This window comes from Nematolebias whitei, chromosome 17 (genome assembly GCF_014905685.2).
Source record: "Nematolebias whitei isolate Nwh7 chromosome 17, NemWhi1, whole genome shotgun sequence".
NCBI classification, from domain to species: domain Eukaryota; kingdom Metazoa; phylum Chordata; class Actinopteri; order Cyprinodontiformes; family Rivulidae; genus Nematolebias; species Nematolebias whitei.
Genome location: NC_056514.1, coordinates 27,252,209 through 27,272,734, shown reverse-complemented (window position 1 = coordinate 27,272,734; position 20,526 = coordinate 27,252,209). Strand labels below are relative to the sequence as shown.

General features: G+C 43.2%; 1 protein-coding gene across 1 annotated transcript in view; it reads right to left on the bottom strand.

The window, feature by feature from the left end:
* Window positions 1–7,381: 7,381 nt before the first annotated feature.
* The window catches only part of LOC119423498 (carboxypeptidase N catalytic chain-like), an 18,238-nt gene continuing 5,093 nt past the window's right edge, over window positions 7,382–20,526 (bottom strand). Inside the window, exons 2-5 of the mRNA XM_037690894.1 lie at window positions 20,029–20,225; window positions 15,367–15,522; window positions 7,645–7,821; window positions 7,382–7,537 (exon numbers count right to left, since the gene is read on the bottom strand). Of these exons, the coding sequence (XP_037546822.1) occupies window positions 7,382–7,537; window positions 7,645–7,821; window positions 15,367–15,522; window positions 20,029–20,225 (686 nt within the window). The remainder of the gene's footprint in view (window positions 7,538–7,644; window positions 7,822–15,366; window positions 15,523–20,028; window positions 20,226–20,526) is intronic.

Below are 20,526 nucleotides of genomic sequence, written 5' to 3'. Positions count from 1 at the left end.
TACCTTAAAAATGTTCTAAACATCTTTAAATCATAATTTAATTTTGCGCATACTACTGAGATTAATCGAGGTTGATCAGAAAAATATTTGAGATTAATCGCGATTAAACAGACCAAAAACATGCATTTTAGACTGATTGGTAACTCTAAATTGTCCCTAGGTGTGAGTGAGAGAGTGAATGGTTGTTTGTCTCGTTTGTCTCTATGTGTCCCTGTGATGGACTGGAGACCTGTCCAGGGTGTCCCCCGCCCCTCGCACAGTGATTGCTGGACATGGGCACCAGCGACCCCCGTGACCCAAAATGGAAGAAGCGGGTAAAAGATAATGGATGGATGGATATCAGCTAAAAATCCAATATCGTGCATCCCTAGTATAAATTGCATAATAAGTGTTAAAAGCAGGCAGAATGAAATACTAAAAAGTATGCCTCAAACAAACAGCCACTGTACAAAAACTATAAGTCAGACCTTAAAACTTCTTGAACCTTGAGCAGCAGAAGACACTGATGGTCACCTGTGTGAGTTCTCATGTGCCTGCAGAGTTTTATATTGGATATATCATAAGTTAAAAAATACCCCTCACTTCATGTTTTTATGACAATATTTTCAGCTAAAATATGATTGTGTGGATGTTTGGCTGTGCGCTCTCTGCATTCTAGTGGGATATGAAAGATAATCATAAGTCCTGCTTCACCGAGAGACAAACTAGGTGAAAAAAAATCTACATTTTGATGTATTTTTTTGTACTTGTAACTAAAAATATTAGTAAGAAGACTTAGCAGAAGATTTGAAACATTTTAGACATATCAAAAGTAAGTGTGTGACATTATCAAGGAAACATTTGTAAAAATGATCAAACGTAAACTGCCGTGGTGTAAAAACCATAAAATATATCAAGGTGCCAAATCAGACGTGTAAAGTCCAGCTTCCTGTGACTTGATTCAACTTTAAATGATGGTTCTGCTGTGATGCACGCCTGATTTGTAGAGCTCCAAAGAGGACTGGGTTTATGAAGTTATTAAGGGCTAACAGGATGTCCATATATGGTCATTCATTTGATTTCTGTCCTGCATTATAAAACGTTGGTTACGTACTGTAACCCCAGATTCTATGAATATAGGCGTAGCCCTTTAAGGCTGTCGCTGATGGGTTTATCCCGTTATGTGCAGCATAAGCACTGAAAAAATTTAGTCCACGCCCACCTGCTGTGTGGGCCCCACCCGGTCCGTATAAATTACGTTAAGAGCGGGAAATCGGCTCCCAAAATAGCTTTTTCTTCAGCCATTTAGGAGCCAGTGAGGCCCGACGCTTAAAGGGCTACGCCTATATTCATAGAATCTGGGGTTACAGTACGTAACCAACGTTCTATGTCATATAGGCTTCGCCCTTTAAGGCTGTCGCTGATGGGTTAAGGGCGAAGCGGATGTGGTCCTCGCCTCACTGGGTCCATTCGAACACAGTAAGAAGCGGAAGCTTGCCCAAAAAACGTCTTGTCACTCAGCTCCCCGTGTGCATAACTACGCATCGCGTAATTATGTGCCATGCACAGACGCATGTTGTGTAACTATGCGTTCTGACAAAGCATGAACGCCCCGGAAAACTTTCAACGAGGAGAAGATGTTGAAAAGAAGAGGGGGGGAGGGGGCATGAACCAACTGGTTCATGGCTGAGTATTATAAACAGATCAAAAAACAATGAACTGGTTATTGATCAAATGAACTGATTGGTAACAATAGTCATGAACTGATTAGTGACAATAGAACCAAAATCACAGACACAACTTGTGACTTATAACAACATCTCACACTGTAATGCATGCAGACAGAAGTGAGCTTAAACAGAGTTCCATGAGAACAACAATATTCATTCTGTTAGAGCACTAAGGACAGAATGTGTCATGGAACGGGCCGTCACATCACGTAGGTAAAAGCGAATAAATGAGCAGGGTGTTGACCATGCAGCCGCAGTGCAAATGTCCTACATTGACATACCTTTATGCAGAGCAGTCGAAGATGCGATACCCCTGGTGGAGTGTGCTTAGAGGTTGACAGGAGGCTCTAAATCTGATGCTCTGTAGGCTTCAGAAATGGCCTCACACAGCCAGTGTGACAAGCGCTGGGTGGATAACGGGCGACCTGCAGATGCATCTCTATAATGCACAAACAATTGTTGAGTTTGACGCATTGCAGCTGTGCGCGCTATGTAACACGTCAACGCCCGCACCGGACAGAGAAGATGAAAAGATGCTTCTTCTTCTGATCTGTGGGGGGGAGGGAAAAAATCCCTCCAACGATATCTGTCTTGATTTGAAAGAGCTTGTGATGTTTTTAGGCATAAAAGCTGGGTTTGGTCTTAAATCAGCTGAACTACCGTCAGCCTGGATTCTGAGACATGACGGAGCGGCAGAGAGGGCAGATAAATCACTCACCCTCTTAGCGGATGTTAAAGCCAGCAGCAGGGCTGTTTTAAGAGACAAGAATTTAAGTGAAACCTGATCCAGAGGCTCAAATGGGGCTTTGATCAGGGCTCGCAGGACCAGCGTTAAATCCCACTGTGGAACAAGTGGGTGTGAAACCGGCCTATGTCTTTGTACACCTTTTAGAAACCGCTTCATCAGCGGGTGATTAAAAACTGTTCTGTCTCCGAACCCTTCGTGGCAGGAAGAGATGGCTGCAGCGTACGTTTTAATCGTGCTGAATGCCAACTTCCTATCCATCAGCTGTTGAAGAAAAGACAACACGCCACCTAATGGACATGAGGTGGCCTCTAAACCTTTCTCTGTACACCAGCGCTGAAAGGCCGTCCACTTTGATGTGTACAGAGCCGTGGTAGATGCAGCGCGTGAATCTTGAATTGTACGCACTACCTCCTGAGGGAGACCCATCCTCTCTAAGCGGGACCGCTCAGCGGCCAGACCCACAGGTGCTGGCCTATTTCTGGGTAACTCCTGATCGCTCCTCCTGCTTGAAGGAGAGCATCCTCCCTCCACGGCAGTTTCCACGGATGACCCGAAAACAGACGTTGCAGGACTGGGAACCATGGTGCGTTCACGCGCTCAGGAGCTACCAGGAGAGCTGTCAATCCCTCCTCCTGAACTCGGTTCAGGAACCGTAAAATCAGAGGAGGTGGGGGGGAACGCGTACAGAAGCATTTTGGGCCACGGGCTGTGAGCAAATGCATCCACCCCCAGCGGTGGATCGTCTCGCGGGCTCAGGGAAAACCATAATTGACACTGAGCGTTCTCTCGCGTCGCAAACAGGTCCACAGCTGCTTTGCCAAACTTCTGCCACGTCTGAAATATCAGGTCTGGATGGAGGGTCCAGTCCGCGTGACGTGGGCCGCCCCTGGACATCACATCTGCCCCTCTGTTCAGAACACCGGGTATGTAAACCGCTCTGATGGAGAGCAGGTTTTGGTGAGCCCAACACAGTAGCTTTCGCGCAATGTGTAACATCCGGACTGAACGCACACCCCCCTGGCAGTTTATGTACGCAGCAGTCACCATGTTGTCTGTGTGAATCAACACGTGTTGATTCTGTAGCACGGGAGCAAAGTGTTGAATCACATTCAGCACTGTGCGACACTCCAAAAACATTGATGTGGGCTGATGTGTGGTGGGGCCACAGCGCCCCTACTGCTTGAGATAGGCATGTCCCCCCCCAGCCTGACAGCGACGCGTCCGTGAAGACTGACACGTGTGACGTGGGTCTGCTGACGGGAACTCCCTCTGACAGAACCAGGGTGTTCCCCAGTGTCGGAGGTCTGCTCTCACGGAGGGAGGGACAGTGATCATCCGTCTTTTGTGTTTTACTGGATCCACACGCAGACGCGCAAACCACCTCTGGAGGCGTCTCATGTGTAACAAGCCCAGCGGAACCACTGTGTGAGCTGATGACATCATTCCCAACAGCTTCATGACGGAGATGGCTGTTATCACTTTGCCAGGTCTTACGTGGCGGAGTTGACTTTTTAAGGTGTCGATTCTCGTTTGTGATAAGCGAGCCTTCATGATAATTGAATTTAATTCCACTCCCAGATAAACAATTGTCTGGGCCGGGAAAATCGAGCTTTTCTTCCAATTTATGGCGAAGCCCAGGTTTAACAGGTGTGATGCCAACACCTGAGCCTGTATCAGCGCTTCCTGTCTGGAGTGTGACAGGAGCAGCAGGTCGTCCAGGTAAAACAAAACTCTCATCCCTGCTCTGTGCAGTGGATGCAGGGCTGTCTCCACACACTTTGAGAACGTACGAGGCGCGAGGGAATACCCGAAAGGCAGCCTGTTGTACTGATACTTCATCCCCTGAAAGGCGAAACGCAGAAATTTTCTGTGTTTTGGGATGATCGGTATGTGAAAATAAGCATCTTTTAGATAGATGGAAACAAACCAGTCGTTTCTCTGGATGTTGTCCAACAGCTGTCTGTTTGTCAACATGTGAAACGGTCTGTTCATGATCGCTTTGTTGAAAGCTGACAGATCCAGAATCGGTCTCATCCCTCCGGTCCTTTTGGGGACCAGGAAGTAGCGTGAGTAAAACCCTGTGTTTTCCTCTCCGTTGGGAACTCTTGAGATTACGCCTTTTATCAGAAGCTCCTGAACTTCTGCATTTAAGGCTGAGATTTGGTCTGGTGATGACAGGACCGTCTCCATAACTCCTCCGAACGGAGGGGGTCGGGTTGCAAATTGCAGCGTGTAACCCTTGCATAACACTCTGTCCATCCATCTGTCCGGCGAGCAGGTTTTTTGCCACTCTGCGTAACGTTCGTGGAGTGGACGTGCGTTTAAGTGATGTGCCGTGTTTTGAACGGATGTCATCCAATCCTCCGCCTCGACCGCCGTCATGCGTCGCGGAAAAGTTTTCCGCGTGACCCAAGGTGAGGCTTCCTCGAAAGGGCTGTTCTGTGTGCGCCCGTGCGCTGTGTCTGGATCGCGGACCAACCTTCATGTCTGGGCGGGGCGGTGTGTGCCGAGGCGAAGCGTGTGCCAGCTGATGACGTCGTGAGGCTGCACGTTTAACGTTGCTGTGCGAACGTTGAGAGGCGGAGGGCGTGACTTCATCAACGCCGTGCTGTCGAAGTGAAGGTTGTGAGCCTCGCGGTAGCGCACGTTTTCCCAGGAGGGACGCGCGCCGCTCTCGCTGGGGGCGGGGCTCGTCGCCGGGTTCGCTCAGCTGTCTCACGCTTATGCCGCCGTGAGCTGCCGATCGCTGAGACGCGGTGGATGACGGCCGCTCGCGTTTGCTCAGGTGAGGCGTGTGTTGTTTTCGCTGAGAGCGGGGACCTCCACCGGACCCGGCCTGCGGTCCCACATTTATACCGATGTGAGCCGGTGAGCGCCGGGCAGCTGTGCGTGCATCATCAACACAGCGCCGTTTGGAAGGAGGCTGCTTGCCTCGCTCGGGTGCGCGTTTAAAACCGCTTGGGTGGTGATCGTGTGGGTTTGATTGATAACGAGTTATTTCGCTTACCGTGGTGTCGCGTGAGCGTCTCGTCATGTGTTGGAGCGGCGGTGGGTTTAAAAAGCCTTTATTTAAGGACACCGGCTCTTTATGTGTGGAGGGATGTGTGTGCAGCGGCTGTGAGCTCATCCGAGCTTACAGACTGGCTAAAAACAGGCACTTTGATCATTGAAAAAACATTTATTTCAACTCCTGTGTCATTTATATACACATCCTCCGCAGACCTTCTTTTTTAAAACTTCTCCCCCGTGAGCTCTGCGATTTGTTTGCCCCGAGCGCCGTCTGCAGGCGATCTCTGGGGAAACGCTGAAGTGCAGGTTGCTGGAAAGAGGGGGGGGTGGTCTCTGACGGGCGGGGCTGGTGGTGGAGCTGAGCGAGACGAAGCTGCTGCTGCCGTGGAGCGCCGATGTTTCTGCCTCTGCTTGCGACGATCTCTCCAGTGGGCTGGGGGACGGGATGAGCCGCGCGGCTTGATGAGATGGCGCACAGCTTCCGACATCTCCTCCGACTGCTTCGAATTCGCCAGCATGGTTTTTAAGCTGCTTCCGAGTGACGCGTCTGACGTGATGGGGGCCTCTATCAAGTCCTTGAGCAGCTTTTCCGGCAGCGAGGGAGAGTGACGAAGCCAGGTGGAACGTTGGATTACCGTCATCCACGCTGCAATCCTCGACAGGCAAACCGTGGAAGCGGCGCACATGTTGAGGATGGCGTCTGCTGATTTACACAGGGAGCTCTTTGTCTCCTCCGGCAGGTCTGCGGCCTCCAGCCTCTTCGACATGCTAAATGCTAGCAGCGCCACGTTGTTGCTAGCTGCGGCCGCCTGAAAAGCACACTGGTGGGCTCGGTTGGAGAGCGCGGTCACCGCCTGGTCGTGTTTTCCCGGAGGGACGGGACGCTGCTCCAACCTGGACGGCTTCGCTCCGAAGGCTTCCGCGAGGCTTGGCTCAAGGGGGGGTAACCAAGGAATAGCCCCGCTCGGTGAATCCCTCAACTCTGGTGATGGGTGTGGGCTGGGGGCCGACTCCCCCAATCTACCAGGAAGAACCGTCTGTGGCCTCGCCCGTCGAACGTCCTGTTGGAACACGGGGCCGTATGGATCAAGATGGTGAGCCAGAGTGGAGCCCAGTGAAACAACCTTCCCGCCGGATCATCCGAACTGGCAGGAAAAGGCGTGGGACGTAGAAAAAAAGGGGTCCCCTCATGTCAGCCTCCTCCTGGGTTCCGCCGGGCAACCGTGAGGGCGCTGTCGGCCGGGAGCGGTGTGATCGCCGATGCGAAACGAGGTGGGATGGGGTGAGCATTCACTCAGCCCCCCTCCACCTACACTACGCTCCCCAGGAGGGAATGAGCAGCGGGGGCTGCAGCTGAGCACGCCTTGTCCCGGAGGAACCATCCGGTTCGCCCCGAGGGTCGGCGATAAGAGGAAAAAATACAAGATGGCGTTGTCCAGCGTGTAGTGACCTGTCACTGGGAAATATTCCCCGGCGCTTACCTTGGAATAAGACTGCTCGTCATCTTCTCCTCGGGGAGGAGAACTCACCGGACGACCGGAGGTCGACTGCCGGGCCAAGCATCCTTAACAAAGGTTGGTCATTTACACAATTTACCTTCTTTGTTCTTCTGACAGTGCTATTTTTAGCTCGCTGAAGAAAAAATGGGAGCCGATTTCCCGCTCTTAACGTAATTTATATGGACCGGGTGGGGCCCACACAGCAGGTGGGCGTGGACTAAATTTTTTCAGTGCTTATGCTGCGCATAACGGGATAAACCCATCAGCGACAGCCTTAAAGGGCGAAGCCTATATGACATAGAACAATGAGGTTCCAGTGAGACTGTCAGCATAAACTGAACTGCCTGGTGTGTTGCTTGCCTTAAAATTAGGAGCTAATTGAGAGCCAAACCAGTTTTGTTGAAAAATGAGTGAATTTAAAGAACAGATGAGTCACAAGAGGAGCTGAGGTTTTTCTTACCTTTGGACAGAGAGTACCAGCTGGCCCCATTGGTGATCCCCTCATTGAAGAAGTCTCCACAGTTCCAGCCTTTGTGCATCCAGCCGTGCGCGTACGAGTACGTCCTCGCCAACTGCCATCGCACACAAGCAGACCCTTTCATCCACATGTTTACTCACAGCAGAGAGCCATGATATCAGACGTTTACCATCTGGGAAGAATTTTAAATCTGCTGCACACCTTCCTGAAGATCTTGTCGTCCGGAGTGGTGGCGTACATGGTCCTTCCTCGGGTGCGAGAGTCTCTCGACTTGTCAAACGGGTAGTTGGCTACGACGGCTCCTCCGTGGAGGTTGGCCGACAGGACGAAATTGTAGTTTTGCATCCATTTAATGACCGCTAAAGTCTCTGGTTCAACCTGTAAGGAAATTTAATGGAAAATAAAACTAAGTAAAAAAAAAATATATATATGCAATAAACAAAACGTTTATATAGAAATGCAAGTCAGAACAAAGTATTTAGACCCCTTGAGCTTTTCCACATTATGTCATGTTGCAACCACAAACTTTGAAGTATTTTGCTCAGATCTTACATAACAGACCAACATGAGATATCTCAATGATTTCATAATTGCTCACAGATAATCTGAAAGTGCACCATATAATATTCTGCCCCCCTTTTTATGATCCCCTTAACTCAAACCCGCCTTCAGAAGTCATATAATTCATAAATAAAGTCCACCTGTGTGTAGTTTAGTCTCAGCGGTTCTGTGAAGGCATCAGAGGTTTGTTACAGACTATTAGTGAGATCAAACAGTATAATGAAGACCAAGGAACACACCATACAGGTCAGGAATATAGTTGCTGACGTGGCATTTTTCAACAAATCTCAAGTGAATTTGTGTTTTTAAAAAAAGGTCTGAGTTTATACTTTTTTCTGTGTAAATTTTAGTTGAAGGTTGTCTGAGAGCCCTCACCACAACAGCACTGAATAAAACAGTTATTGTTGGATCATTTAACCATCTTATCGTTAGCTCATTAAATAAATAAGCCACACGGGAGAGGAGAAGATCTTCCTTATACTGCCTGTGAGCAGACTTGGAGACGAAGCGACATGTAAACATCTTGCATGCTTTTATTTCAATGCTGCTCCATCTTGCAAGATTAAATCTTGGGTTAAGAAAGATCTTAAGAAAGTTAAATCAGGTCATCCTTCTTGGTTAAAACGTTTCGTTTTTCATCCGAAAGACTTGGTCAGTCTGAGGCCGTGCCACAAACTCAGTCCTATAAATAGCACCTTCTCAAAGTGGATAAACCAGTTTGATGGAGATCTCCAGAACCAACTTTTCACATGTCAAAGGAGGACCATCAGTCTAACAATCCATCATTAATGCCCTGTTGGCCGCTTGCTATTCACAGAACCATCCGGAGATAAACCTGGCCAATTTAACCATCCATCCATTATCTTTTACCCGCTTCTTCCATTTTGGGTCACGGGGGTCACGGTGCCCATGTCCAGCAATCACTGTGCGAGGGGCGGGGTACACCCTGGATGGGTTGCAAGTCCATCACAGGGCCACATAGAGACAAACAAGACAAACAACCATTCACTCTCTCGCTCACACCTAGGGACAATTAAGAGTTACCAATCAGCCTAACATGCATGTTTTTAATCTGTGGGAGGAAACCGGAGTACCCAGAGAAAACCCACGCAAGCACGAGAAGAACATGTAAACTCCACACAGAAAGACCCCAGGTTCAATCGGGGATTGAACCCAGGACCTGCTTGCTGTGAGACAACAGTGCTAACCACTGAGCCACCATGCTGCCACAATGATATAAAGGTCATAGGTGTTTGCATAGATGCAAAGTGGAGCCTGCAGACTCATGGAGCCTTTCACCTGATAAACTCAAGGCCCTAAGCTGGTTCTGGAGGTCTCCATCAAACTGGTTTATCCACTTTGAGAAGGTGCTATTTATAGGACTGAGTTTGTGGCATGGCCTCAGACTGACCAAGTCTTTTGGATGAAAAACGAGACGTTTTAACCAAGAAGGATGACCTGATTTAACTTTTTTTATTTTTTATTTACCTGGATGATTGAGCTTACATCAGGACAAGTTGTTAAATATTCTGCACCTGTATGCCCGTCAGCGTGAAGCCTTGACACCCTGATGATGTGTAAGTAATGTATGTCTATAGGTTTCTGATAAATGAAACCTATAATTAGCATGTGGAGAAAAATAACTCCAGTGTTGACATCCAATTAAAAACAGACCCTAGGATGAAATCACAGCTGTCGTTTCTACAGAAAGCGTGCACTATGTAAAGTAAAATAAAACATTTTTCTTTAATTAAGTCATATAATTCTGCACAGCTCTTCCCAGATGGTATCTTCAATGCATGGCTAAAGCCTTAAACCTTGAAATTCCACGTTGGGATGCTGTTTATTTTCTATGCCAGCGCTAACAATCCTCATACGTTCCCAGGCTTGCATCGTGTTTGGAGACGAGGTGCCCCAGGTCTCCCTGAGAACGGCATGTCAGACAGTAAACACAGACTACCGACCTTGAACGCAGCAGCTGTAACCAAACAGCAGGACTTGAGATATCTGGGAAGCTTCAGTTACGCTGAAGTAAAACATTTCAACATGGTGAGGGGATTCATAAGAAAGAAAAAGCCTTAAGGGGTGCTTCAAATCTTTTGCAGGTTGAATAGAAAGGTTTGAAACGATTCATATTTTATCTGTTAGCTCTTCGAATGACTCAACTGAAGTAGTGTCCAAACAGGTCCAGGACAAAAGTGTATTGAAACCTTAATAAAACTCATATCTCAAATTCCAAACAGAATTGTATAAATAACTGTGTAGCAGGAAAGTGACTGATTTGTACAAGTGTTTTCAATCGTGTTTGAATTATATTTTTCAGATTAGTTATCTGAATTAAACTGAGTTTGTTAAACGTGCTATATAAAACAGGTAAGATCAGAATCGTTCATATCAGAGCCACAGATTCCCACTTCAAAAGCTCTGAACTATCATTTTAATCACAAAGAATATTTTAAATCAGTGTAAATCCACACAAGAGCACTCTCAGTGCTTCACTGACTGTTCAAAAGGAGATTTATTTCTCGAAGATGCAATTCAGTCAGTAGAAAATAGTCTGTGTAAAATTAACTGTGGAAAAGACTTAAGCTGAAACAAACAGAGATTCCTGTTTCCCATTTTTAATAAGACAAGCCTCTTTTGACTTGACTTTTGTTACAGAAACTTAAAACTGCACAATAACTTTCTAAAAACTCCATAACTGACTGAGTCCTAAGGTTCAGCCCCAAAAGGAGATAAGTGCTGTGGTGAAGAAAGAGTAAATACTTTTTCATTTCGCTCACACCTTTGAATGACATCTCATCACTTGGCTGTGTTACTAATAAATGTGACATGACTGGGCCTGGAGGCCAGCAGGAGGCCAGCAGGAGGCCAGCAGGAGGCTTGGGGCTTCAAGTTGTCCATGTTTGAGAATATAATCCATTAACTACTGTAGATAAAATGCTGGACTAAAAAAAACAGCACACATAAAAAAGAACACACTGGAAAATAACCGTGTAAAGTTCTATTATTGCAACATTTCAGGCCCACTGTTTTTCCCAAACTAGAAAATGATCATTTCTAAATTGTCATGTTTTCTGACCTGTCATGCTCTGATCTCAAGTCTTGCCTTCCATACATTCCTAGTCTGCACCTCTGCCTAATCAAGCCCATGTCATGCACCTGTGCCCCACTCTACTTAAGAGCTCTTGCCGCCCTTACTCTGCCAGATTATCGAACCCATCGTGGAAGTAGATATACAGTGTTCAAGTCACAACTCTGTGATTATCTTGTCTTGACCCCACACCTGTCTTTTGGATTATCGACCTGCCTGCTCCTTGCCTGTTACCATATTGCCCTGATCACGGATCTCCCTCTTGGATTTATTATTGGGCCTCTTGATACCAATAATACACTATACCGATAGTGTTAATGACCCTCTACTCTACATCTGACTCTCACCTCTGGATATTACTCTGGATCCCGTCTCTCTCAAACCTGCTCCTCTGCTGCAGTCCTGTCTGTGACGGTGACATCACCCTGCCCTGCTCCTTCAGGTGGCACTCCCCTCACCTGCATAAGGTTAGTGGCTGCTTTTCTGTTTACCTTCATCATCACAGAAACTGTCAGTGAGTCCACTAACCATAAAAAGCATATTCATAGAACAAAAAGACACAAATATAATGAGAACACTCTCTATATAAAATGTTATTGTTTAGTTTCTTTTTTACCTACACTACCTGGAGTTTATTTTGCAGGCAGGAGCTGAAAGCCAGAAAAAAAATTTGTGGTGTAAGTGTTGCTTTAAAGGGTCTATTTAAAAAAAAACTTGATGCCAACACAAACCTGGTCAAACAGCAAATAACATAATACATAAAAGGCATCTAAAAGCAAAAATGAAGTAAAAGTGTAACGCAATTTATAAAATTTTCTTGACGAGAAGACAGGGCGACGGAGAGCCCTCATGCCCTGAAGGGACACTCGCAGCTGGACATACAGTACTATGGATTCCTGGGGACAGTGAAAGATGGTGTCTGTACTGTCCGTTGCGGATGTTGAAGACGTGTACATACTTGGATTTATGATAAGATTTCTGCTTTTTGGAGTCGGTGGTTACCTGGTTTATTGACAAATGCCGTTCTGGCCTTGGTAAAGCTGCCTGGCTTGTTTGAAGAAATGTACCGAGCAGTACGCTCTCAGACTCAGACGCTGTATGAGCTGAGCTGTAAACTGGATGTGATTTCTGAGAATCACAGGCCACTTGTGGCTCCTGGGACTCACTAGCGGGAAAGAATCGTCTTCGGAGAAGGCTACAAGCTCAGTCCGGCGGTGTGACCACAAAATTTGGCTGTTTGGAATCGCCACTGAGTTGTACTGCAGAAATTCGAAGGCAGACATGGAAATCAAGCAGAGGCTGCCTGACCCAAAATAATGGTGTTATCTGAATTTGGCTTCCCTAGTTGGCCTTGACTTGGCCAGCTATCTCAAACGGCATCTGTGGATCTGAGTCAGAGTTGAACCGGCTGATAGACACTGCACCATCTTATCAGGACTATGGAACTTTCTAGCAGTCTACGGACCACTCGCTGCACTCGTCGGCCTCCTCATGCATACATGTATTATGACGTCATTATGTCGGCTGTTTATGTGTGAGGTCTTTTTTTTCTCCCACTCTCACTGTACTCCGGCCAGGACATAGTGCAAGATATGATTTTTTTTTTTACCTCCCCTCCCCCTCGTGTTTTCTCTTTTCCTTACTTTTGTCTGTTTGTCTGTTTAAAACAAGTCCGACTTGTAAATGAGTCTCTGAGGCTCAATGTGATTAATCTGTATAAATAAAGTTTGAATGAATGAATGACAAAAAGTATAAAAATGAATAAGGACACTTCCGGGTCTAATAGAAGATAAACTTAGTCTCATGTATTTCCATTCTACTCCTCTTTACATAAATGTCATTTATTTCTTTGTTAATCTAGTGAACGTTAAAGTGTTGTCTTTGAAACAACTGAGAATTGATCCTCAAACCCTGAGGGAATTTGTACATTTTGGCACATCAAACAATGCATTTCCCAGATCCTGTAAAAAGCATTTGAGATGTTCAACCTTAAGGATTTGAACGCAACTTGCTGACTTTGCTCAAGCTTGAAGGAGAGAAACGTGTTGAGTCGATATGTTTTCAACCTTTTTAATGGAAAATGAACCATGGAGTTCCAGAGTGACTCATATTTTTATAACACAAAGCAAAAAGCTCAGCAGCAGGTTGAAGATTTATGGATGTTCGCCCTAACAGAACCCCTTGTTTTGCATGTTCTGTTCGGAGCCTAAATGAAGACGGTAATACAAGGAAACATCATGGGTTCTGAATGTGTTACATACATTTTTCTGAGCAGGCGAAACAGACCTGGACATGTGGGGATTTTATGGAATCTGCAAGGTCAGTTCAGGAAACCTGAAGGAGTTAACAGGCAGCTCTTTGTGTCTGACGATAAAGTTGAGATACCTCCAAGGATCTGACCGTAATGCTTGAAAAGTGCTTTTTTGGCAACCTGTTAGCAAAAACTTAAGACAGCACATGCTTTTATAATTCCCTCTTCTGTACATTTTACACTACAGGGACCTAGAATAAGTACATAAGCCATTCAGTTATCCAGAAAGGAGCAGTGTCTCAACTTGAACTGAATTATTGTCAAAAAAAAAAAGCCAAGAACTCTCACAGAGTTTGACAAAAACCCAAGACTTCAGCTGTGGTTTATTGCCACTGATAAATGGGAACAGAGTAAAATCTCAGATATAAAGTTTGAAGTACAAACTTGGCAGCAATCAGCTAATTTTGAGTGAAATCACAGCTTTAGCAGCTATGTGGAGATTCTGAAAAAAAAAATGCAGTTGCAGGTTCACAGTTGCATTCTGACACTGCAGTGAGTCGGCTCAGCTTCACGTGTCAGTGACAAAAAGACAAAAATGTTCAGCCCAAGTGAAACAGACACTGTACGTCTTCATATGTAGTGTGACAGATTTTAATATGTTTGCCACTTATTGTATCCTGTACGCTTTTTATAAGACGCCAAAAAAAAGTCTGTGAAAATGCAGTGACTACTGAGCGCTGAATGACTGCTGTGCTAATAGTTGAGAAAGTAGCCGAAACTGACTTTTCAAATGTAACACAAGCAGAACAAAATATAAAAATAGCAAGACAATAGCTAAAAACTTACATGAACTAAACTGTAGACAAATGCTAAAATTAAGAAAACTGTTAAACTAAAGCCAGGCAAACAGTATTTAAAAGCTAAAACCAGCTAACTAAAAGATGAAAAATAGGAGGAAAACAACTATTGTTAAAACTAGAGAAAAGGTCGGGGGTTAATTTGCAAAAAAAAAAAGTGTGCAATGAAATATATGATGCTACTTATGAGCAAGAAGTTTTCAAACGGCTGAAATTTAGGCCTAAAAGCATTGAAACCAACACAGAAGGTGCACAAGAAACAGGAGTCATAGCATTATCTCCTGAAGAGATAATAAAGAGAAACAGAATCATAATATTGCATTTTTAATGCACACTAATTAGCAGAAAATAATACTTTTAGCTAAAAGCTAACATAAGCACAACATTAGCTATAAGTTAAAACTACAAGCTAAAATTTGCAAAACAACAGCCAAAAGAAAAAATCTGTTAAATTGCGTCTAAAATGCACACAACAGTTGCAAACAACTAAATTTAGCAAAACAGAAGCGCTAAACCTAAAATTAGCCTAAAAACAACGTATTCATTTAAAAGAAACCAAAATGCAAAATAAAGGTAAAATTTTTTTATGAGTATAAAAGTTTAAATACCAAAAATCACAGCGCCCATCTATATGAGCTGAACATTTTGGTTAAAATAGCTGAAAGTATGCTGAAGTACTTGGATGACAAAAACAGAAAAAAAACCTACAAAACAGTTTATATTTTAAACAAAGTTTTAGTTTTGGTTTTATTTTAACCACGTTAGACAGAATTACACTGAAGTTTTTACTCTCTTTTATGCAAAAACTCCAGCTTCAAGACAAGTAAACACACAAACCCTAAAGAGTTGTACACTTTCAACAACAAAGATCCCGTCAGGGACATTTTCTTCTTAGTGGTAAAATACGAGGACAATTTCTTTTTATTCAGTCTAAAGCTCAGCTGGCATGGGAAACTCATCCCAACAATTATTTTATGTCAACAAAGTCAAGGCCAAGAAAACTCAGCAATGTTACGGTTGCTCAATATTCAACACACATTCTCACAAGGACAATACACATACTCTTCCATAATCCCCAAACCTTTTCATTTTTCAATTTATTTAACCCACTTATGTTTGCACAGATATACAAACAGGGTTTTGTGGATAGGATTCCTGACCTGTAGTTCCCAGTTGTCTGGCAGAGGAAGGTGGTGGTTTCGTCCATTGGTTTTCTCATAGTAGTACATGAGGGCGTTCAGATCTGGAAAGTTCCGGTTCAGATCAATTTCTCTGGCATTCCCTCGTCCCACCAGATATCCATTCAGCTCTGGACCCTGTGGACCCACAAATACAAAGAAGAAGTGTTGAGTAATCACCATCTTTCCCAACATCATGACAGAATGATTGGGGTTTGGCTTCCAGGCTAAAGATTTGCAGGTTTCAATTTTGTTTGGAAGCAGTAACTGAGTTTCCCAACATGTAGTGGCCATCTGTAATCATTAAACAGGTTTTTGACTGTGTTTTTGTACTTTGTTGCATATAAATTTTGGTTAACTGTGTTTATTCTGATCATCTGCATCTTAAGAAGCAACATAATGAGGACAAGACTTTTTTTTTTTTTTGGAATGGTGCAGAAATTATGACTCCTTGTTAAATTTTACTTTAAATGCTAACAAAGTAAACCCACACGATGAATACAGCAAACACCAACCAGCATCTAAGAAACATAAAACATATACTTGGTCTTTTGGTGTGTCTCGTTTTTTGCAAAAGCAAGCAAATAAGTCAAACCCCAATTTAACTGTGTTCCAGTTTCAGGTGGGATGTGCTAGTTTTTGTGCTCTTCGACTAGCTAATTACTGTTAGCAATACAAGCTAATAATAAAGCAATCAATTGTGTGAATGTTTATGAAGCATTCACACAATTGTGATACATTTTTCTTCCCTACATTTTTTGATGCAATTCTCATACCACCGTTTTCAAGCCATTTCAACAAATCACACATCAAAACATTCAGCTCGTTCAGGAAATCCTGCTATGACTTTTGGTATCGGTGCAACTTTAGTTGTTTGGAATATTTAGCCTTTTCTACCATTTTTTTTCCTCATAGAAAATGAATTGAGTTCATTTTACATCCTTCAAATCCTTAGATCTGTTTACAACCTTTTACTGCTGCTTTTACATTTTGTTCTGGTTCAGCTTCTTTCAGTTTTCTTGTGCAAATTTAAACTTTTTTCAGCTACTTTCAGCTGTTTTTCTTAGCTGGTTTGTGCTCCTTTCAGATTCTTTCTGCTACATTTCTGCAACATTTTTGTGCTTCTTCTACCTTATTTCTGCTCATTTCTGCTTGTTATGCCCCTTTCAGCCTATTCATGCAAATTCCAGCTTTTTCTGTTATTTCAGCTTTGATTTAGCTGTTTTAATGCTAATTTTATCTTTTTAAACCTATTCCATATTTTTTGCAGTCATTTAAACTTTTTTCAGCATAATTCAGCAAAGCTGTGCTCTCTCCACTTACTTCTGATAATTTAAGCTTCTTTCTGTCTTTTTAGCTACTTTTCAGCCTTTTTTGTTGTTGCTGCTATGTTCAGCTTTTTTGAAGATAATTTCCACTTTTTTGTGCTAATTTCTTTTTCTTTCAGCCTAATTGGGCAAACATGTTCTTTCTGCTTTATTGTGCTAATTTAAGCTTGTTCTACATTTTCAGCTACATTTTTAGCTATTTTAAAGCTAATTTCAGCTGTTTTCATACAAATTCAAGTTTTTCATGGTAATTTCTACTACTTTCAGCCTAAGTAACTTTTCAACGCTAATTTCAGCTTATTATGATCCTTTCAGGTTTTTTCCTGCTAGTTTCAGATTTTTCTGCTATTTCAGCTACTATTTAGATGTTTTATGCTAATTTGAGCCTTTTCAGCTAATTTCACATTTTTTTAGCTCATTTAATCTCTTTCCAGTTCAGTCTGGTAGGTTAAGCTTATTTCTGACTTTTCAGCTCTTTTTTGCTATTTTCAGCTTTTTAGCTAATTTCCTAATTTTTATGCTAATTTCTGCTTATTTAAACCAAATTCAGCAAATAGTATGGTAATTTAGGATTGTTCTTATATTTCAGTTACATTTCAGCACGTTTTAAGCAAATTTCAGCTTCTTTCAGCAAGTTCTTCAAGCATTCACACTGCATTTTTGCAGGAAATGCAATCTCTCTAGTTACTGTAGCAATGTGTTCCCTGGTAGAGGTTAGACAGAATTGTGTGTGTGACTGAATTAAGAAGATACAAGCCAAATGCGAATAAATAATTTGTTACAGCAGCTTTCACCTTGTTTATGTGAACGGCAGACATATTGGCTTTGGAAGTTGGGCTGGTGGGAAACTTCCTAATTGGAAAGTGAAACTCCGGCATCAAGAATAATTTCAGTATTTCTGACTTTTGTATTCAAAAAGAAGACGTGTTAACATGCAATCACTTCCAAACTGCTGTTCAGCATTTTAAAGCTTCACAACTTGATTTGATTTCTTGTCTTTGAGAGAGTTTTTAAATTATTTTATCTCTTTGTTTTTATTACTTTCCATCTTTTGACATTTTTAGAATTATTATTTTTATTGTGATTAGTATTTCTATTGCCATTTTTACTGTGCAGCACTTTGATGTTGTCGATTGTTGCTTGAAAAGTGCTTTTTACTCTAAAAATAACATTGACAGTGGCAATAATGTGTGACCATACAGTGTCACGCTTAAGAAAAATGTACCATATTTTTCAGATTATAAATTGCACTTAAAATCCTTTAATTTTCTCACAAATCAACAGTGAGCCTTATAATCTGGTGCACCTTATGTATTAATTCTGGTTGTGCTTACTCACCTCAGACTGATTTTATGTGGTACACGGCACTCAAAAATCTGTCATAATGTTTTAGTTTTGCTTAATGCATCTTATAATCTGGTGCACCTTGTAGTCTGAAAAATACAGCAGCCAAAATTTGTTTCAAATGTTAAAAACAAATCATCACCAAGAGTTTTTAATGAGAAAAAACTAAAAAGTTGCTCAATCCAGTGATTAAACCACAATGTGGACCATAGTGCTCACTCAGTGTACTGATGTTTGCTCTGTCAAAGGTATTTAAAACCTACCGTATTTTCAGGCGTATAAGTCACACATTTTTGCATAAATTAGCATGCCTGCGACTTATACAGCGAAGCGACATATTTATGTTTTGTTCCCACATTTATAATCCAATTTTTGGCTGAGATCTGAAGATTTCATTTATTCTGACATGGACAATATTAAACACTACCATTTTCAGCCACTAGGGTAGAGGGCCTTCGACTACTATGGAAAGCCAAGTGTCTCATTAATAGGTAAAAGTGTCTATTAATTAAACACTTGGCTTGCCATACCAAGCCACCTTCGTCTCGTTCCGGAACTCCTGAAGCAAACGTCAAATCAGCTGCATTTTGCTGCGCCGCCCAGGCGAAATGCAGCTGATTTGACCGTCAAAGTGCATTTATTAAGGAAAAGTTCAACTGAGACACACCTTTACTATAAAGTGAAGAAAACAAATAATTGTTTTTAGGCAGTTATCTTGTTAAACTTCAAAGAAATGCACAGCGAGTCATCCCTCTGCGTGCTCCCGCTTCCGCGAATCAGCTTTTGAAATGCAGCTGATTTGACCGTCAAAGTGCATTTATTAAGGAAACGTTCAACTGAGACACACATTTGCTATAATTTCTAGCAAACAAATAATTGTTTTTAAGTGTTAATCTTGTTCAATTCTTGTTAAAGCCCTCCCGTGCACGCTCCCATGGCCGCAATTTGGCAGCCAATTTATTTTTGCCACAACACCGGCCCACATTTCCGGGTTGTCAGCGGTGCCGCGCAACAAACGTGACACGTCAGCAGTGACGCATAATCTATGCGACCTATATGGCAAAGCAACGTATTTGTTTGTTTTCCATTTTATTAGACATATCTAGACTGATGCAACTTATACGGCGGTGCGACATGTATGGCGGAAAATACGGTACTGGTTCAAGTGGCGTAGAACTTCCTGTTTAGCTAGCATTTATCACCTTCAACCTTTTTAGAGTTACCTTTAGTACCTTTAGAGATGTGTAAACTGGGAAAAGGGAAACCAACCTATGTAGAACTTAACGCTCACTGGAGCGAGAGAATTCTTTGTTTGGCCTTAAAAGCAAAACAATTATAAGACAGAACCAACACCATGCCATCCGAGTTTCCGGAAAACAAAACAGTCTCATGATTGTCGACCAGATGTTGCAGTGCCTAAACATCTGTTAAGCACTAAATTAGAGTACAGCGTGCACCATGAGTGATGAAGACAGGGACTTTCGTTCATCTTGCGCTACTGCTGGCCTCTGGGCATATAATTAGTCTTAAAGATGTCAGGCACATGTGTTTGTGTTAGAGTATATGTGATCTGAGGTTTCACCGTTACCTCTACGAAACAGGGTTTTTCTCAGACTGCATTATTACAGACACAAGGAAAAAATGGAATATAAATTACCCAATATTGTAGGGCTCTGCGTTTTGCCTCAAACAAACGTTAAATTGAAGTCAAAACAGATGGCTTCACATGGAGTCAAATAAACCATGAGCTGAGTGACACGCTTTGATTTAACATACGGGTATTTAGTTTCACTCAGGGACCTGAACATTTCTGTTTTGCTGACAAAAACAAGGAAAGCAATGGAATTTTTTTCCTCCATAAGTAGCAGATGGAGTGCCGAAGAAAAACAGCCAAAGATGCCCCTGAGGGAGATTTTCTCTGGTTTTCTTTTTGGCACGTGACAGCACAGAGCTTGTCAAGCGTTTACATTACCTGTCTGGCTGCCACTTCGTAGCCGTCAGGGTTCATGGAGGGCAGGATGTGGATGCGTGTGTCGTGAATAAGCCTCGTGATCCGCTGGTTTCTGGCCTGGTACTCTTCACAGAGAAACTGGGAGAACTTGATGAGGAGCTCGCGGCCGAGCACCTCGTTGCCATGCATGTTGCCCACATACTTGAACTCCGGCTCCACTGAAGGGGAGAAGTGGAAAGACAGAAGAAGCAGGAAGTTATAGCAGCCAAGCATGACGTTTAACATGTCTGACAAAACTGTAAAGAACAGTAGTGCACATCTCAGTTGTGTGTGGTTCTGTGAAAGCATTAGGATCAATATTTTATCTATTATAGATGTAGGAGTTCCTGTTTTCCTGCTTTTCTGAAGACACTAGATGGCACCAAAATTTCCACACCTGGAGATAATCTCCTTAACGAGATGCCAAGAGTATAAAAGGCAGCAGATGACCTCTCCTTATATATGTCTCCTTGACATATA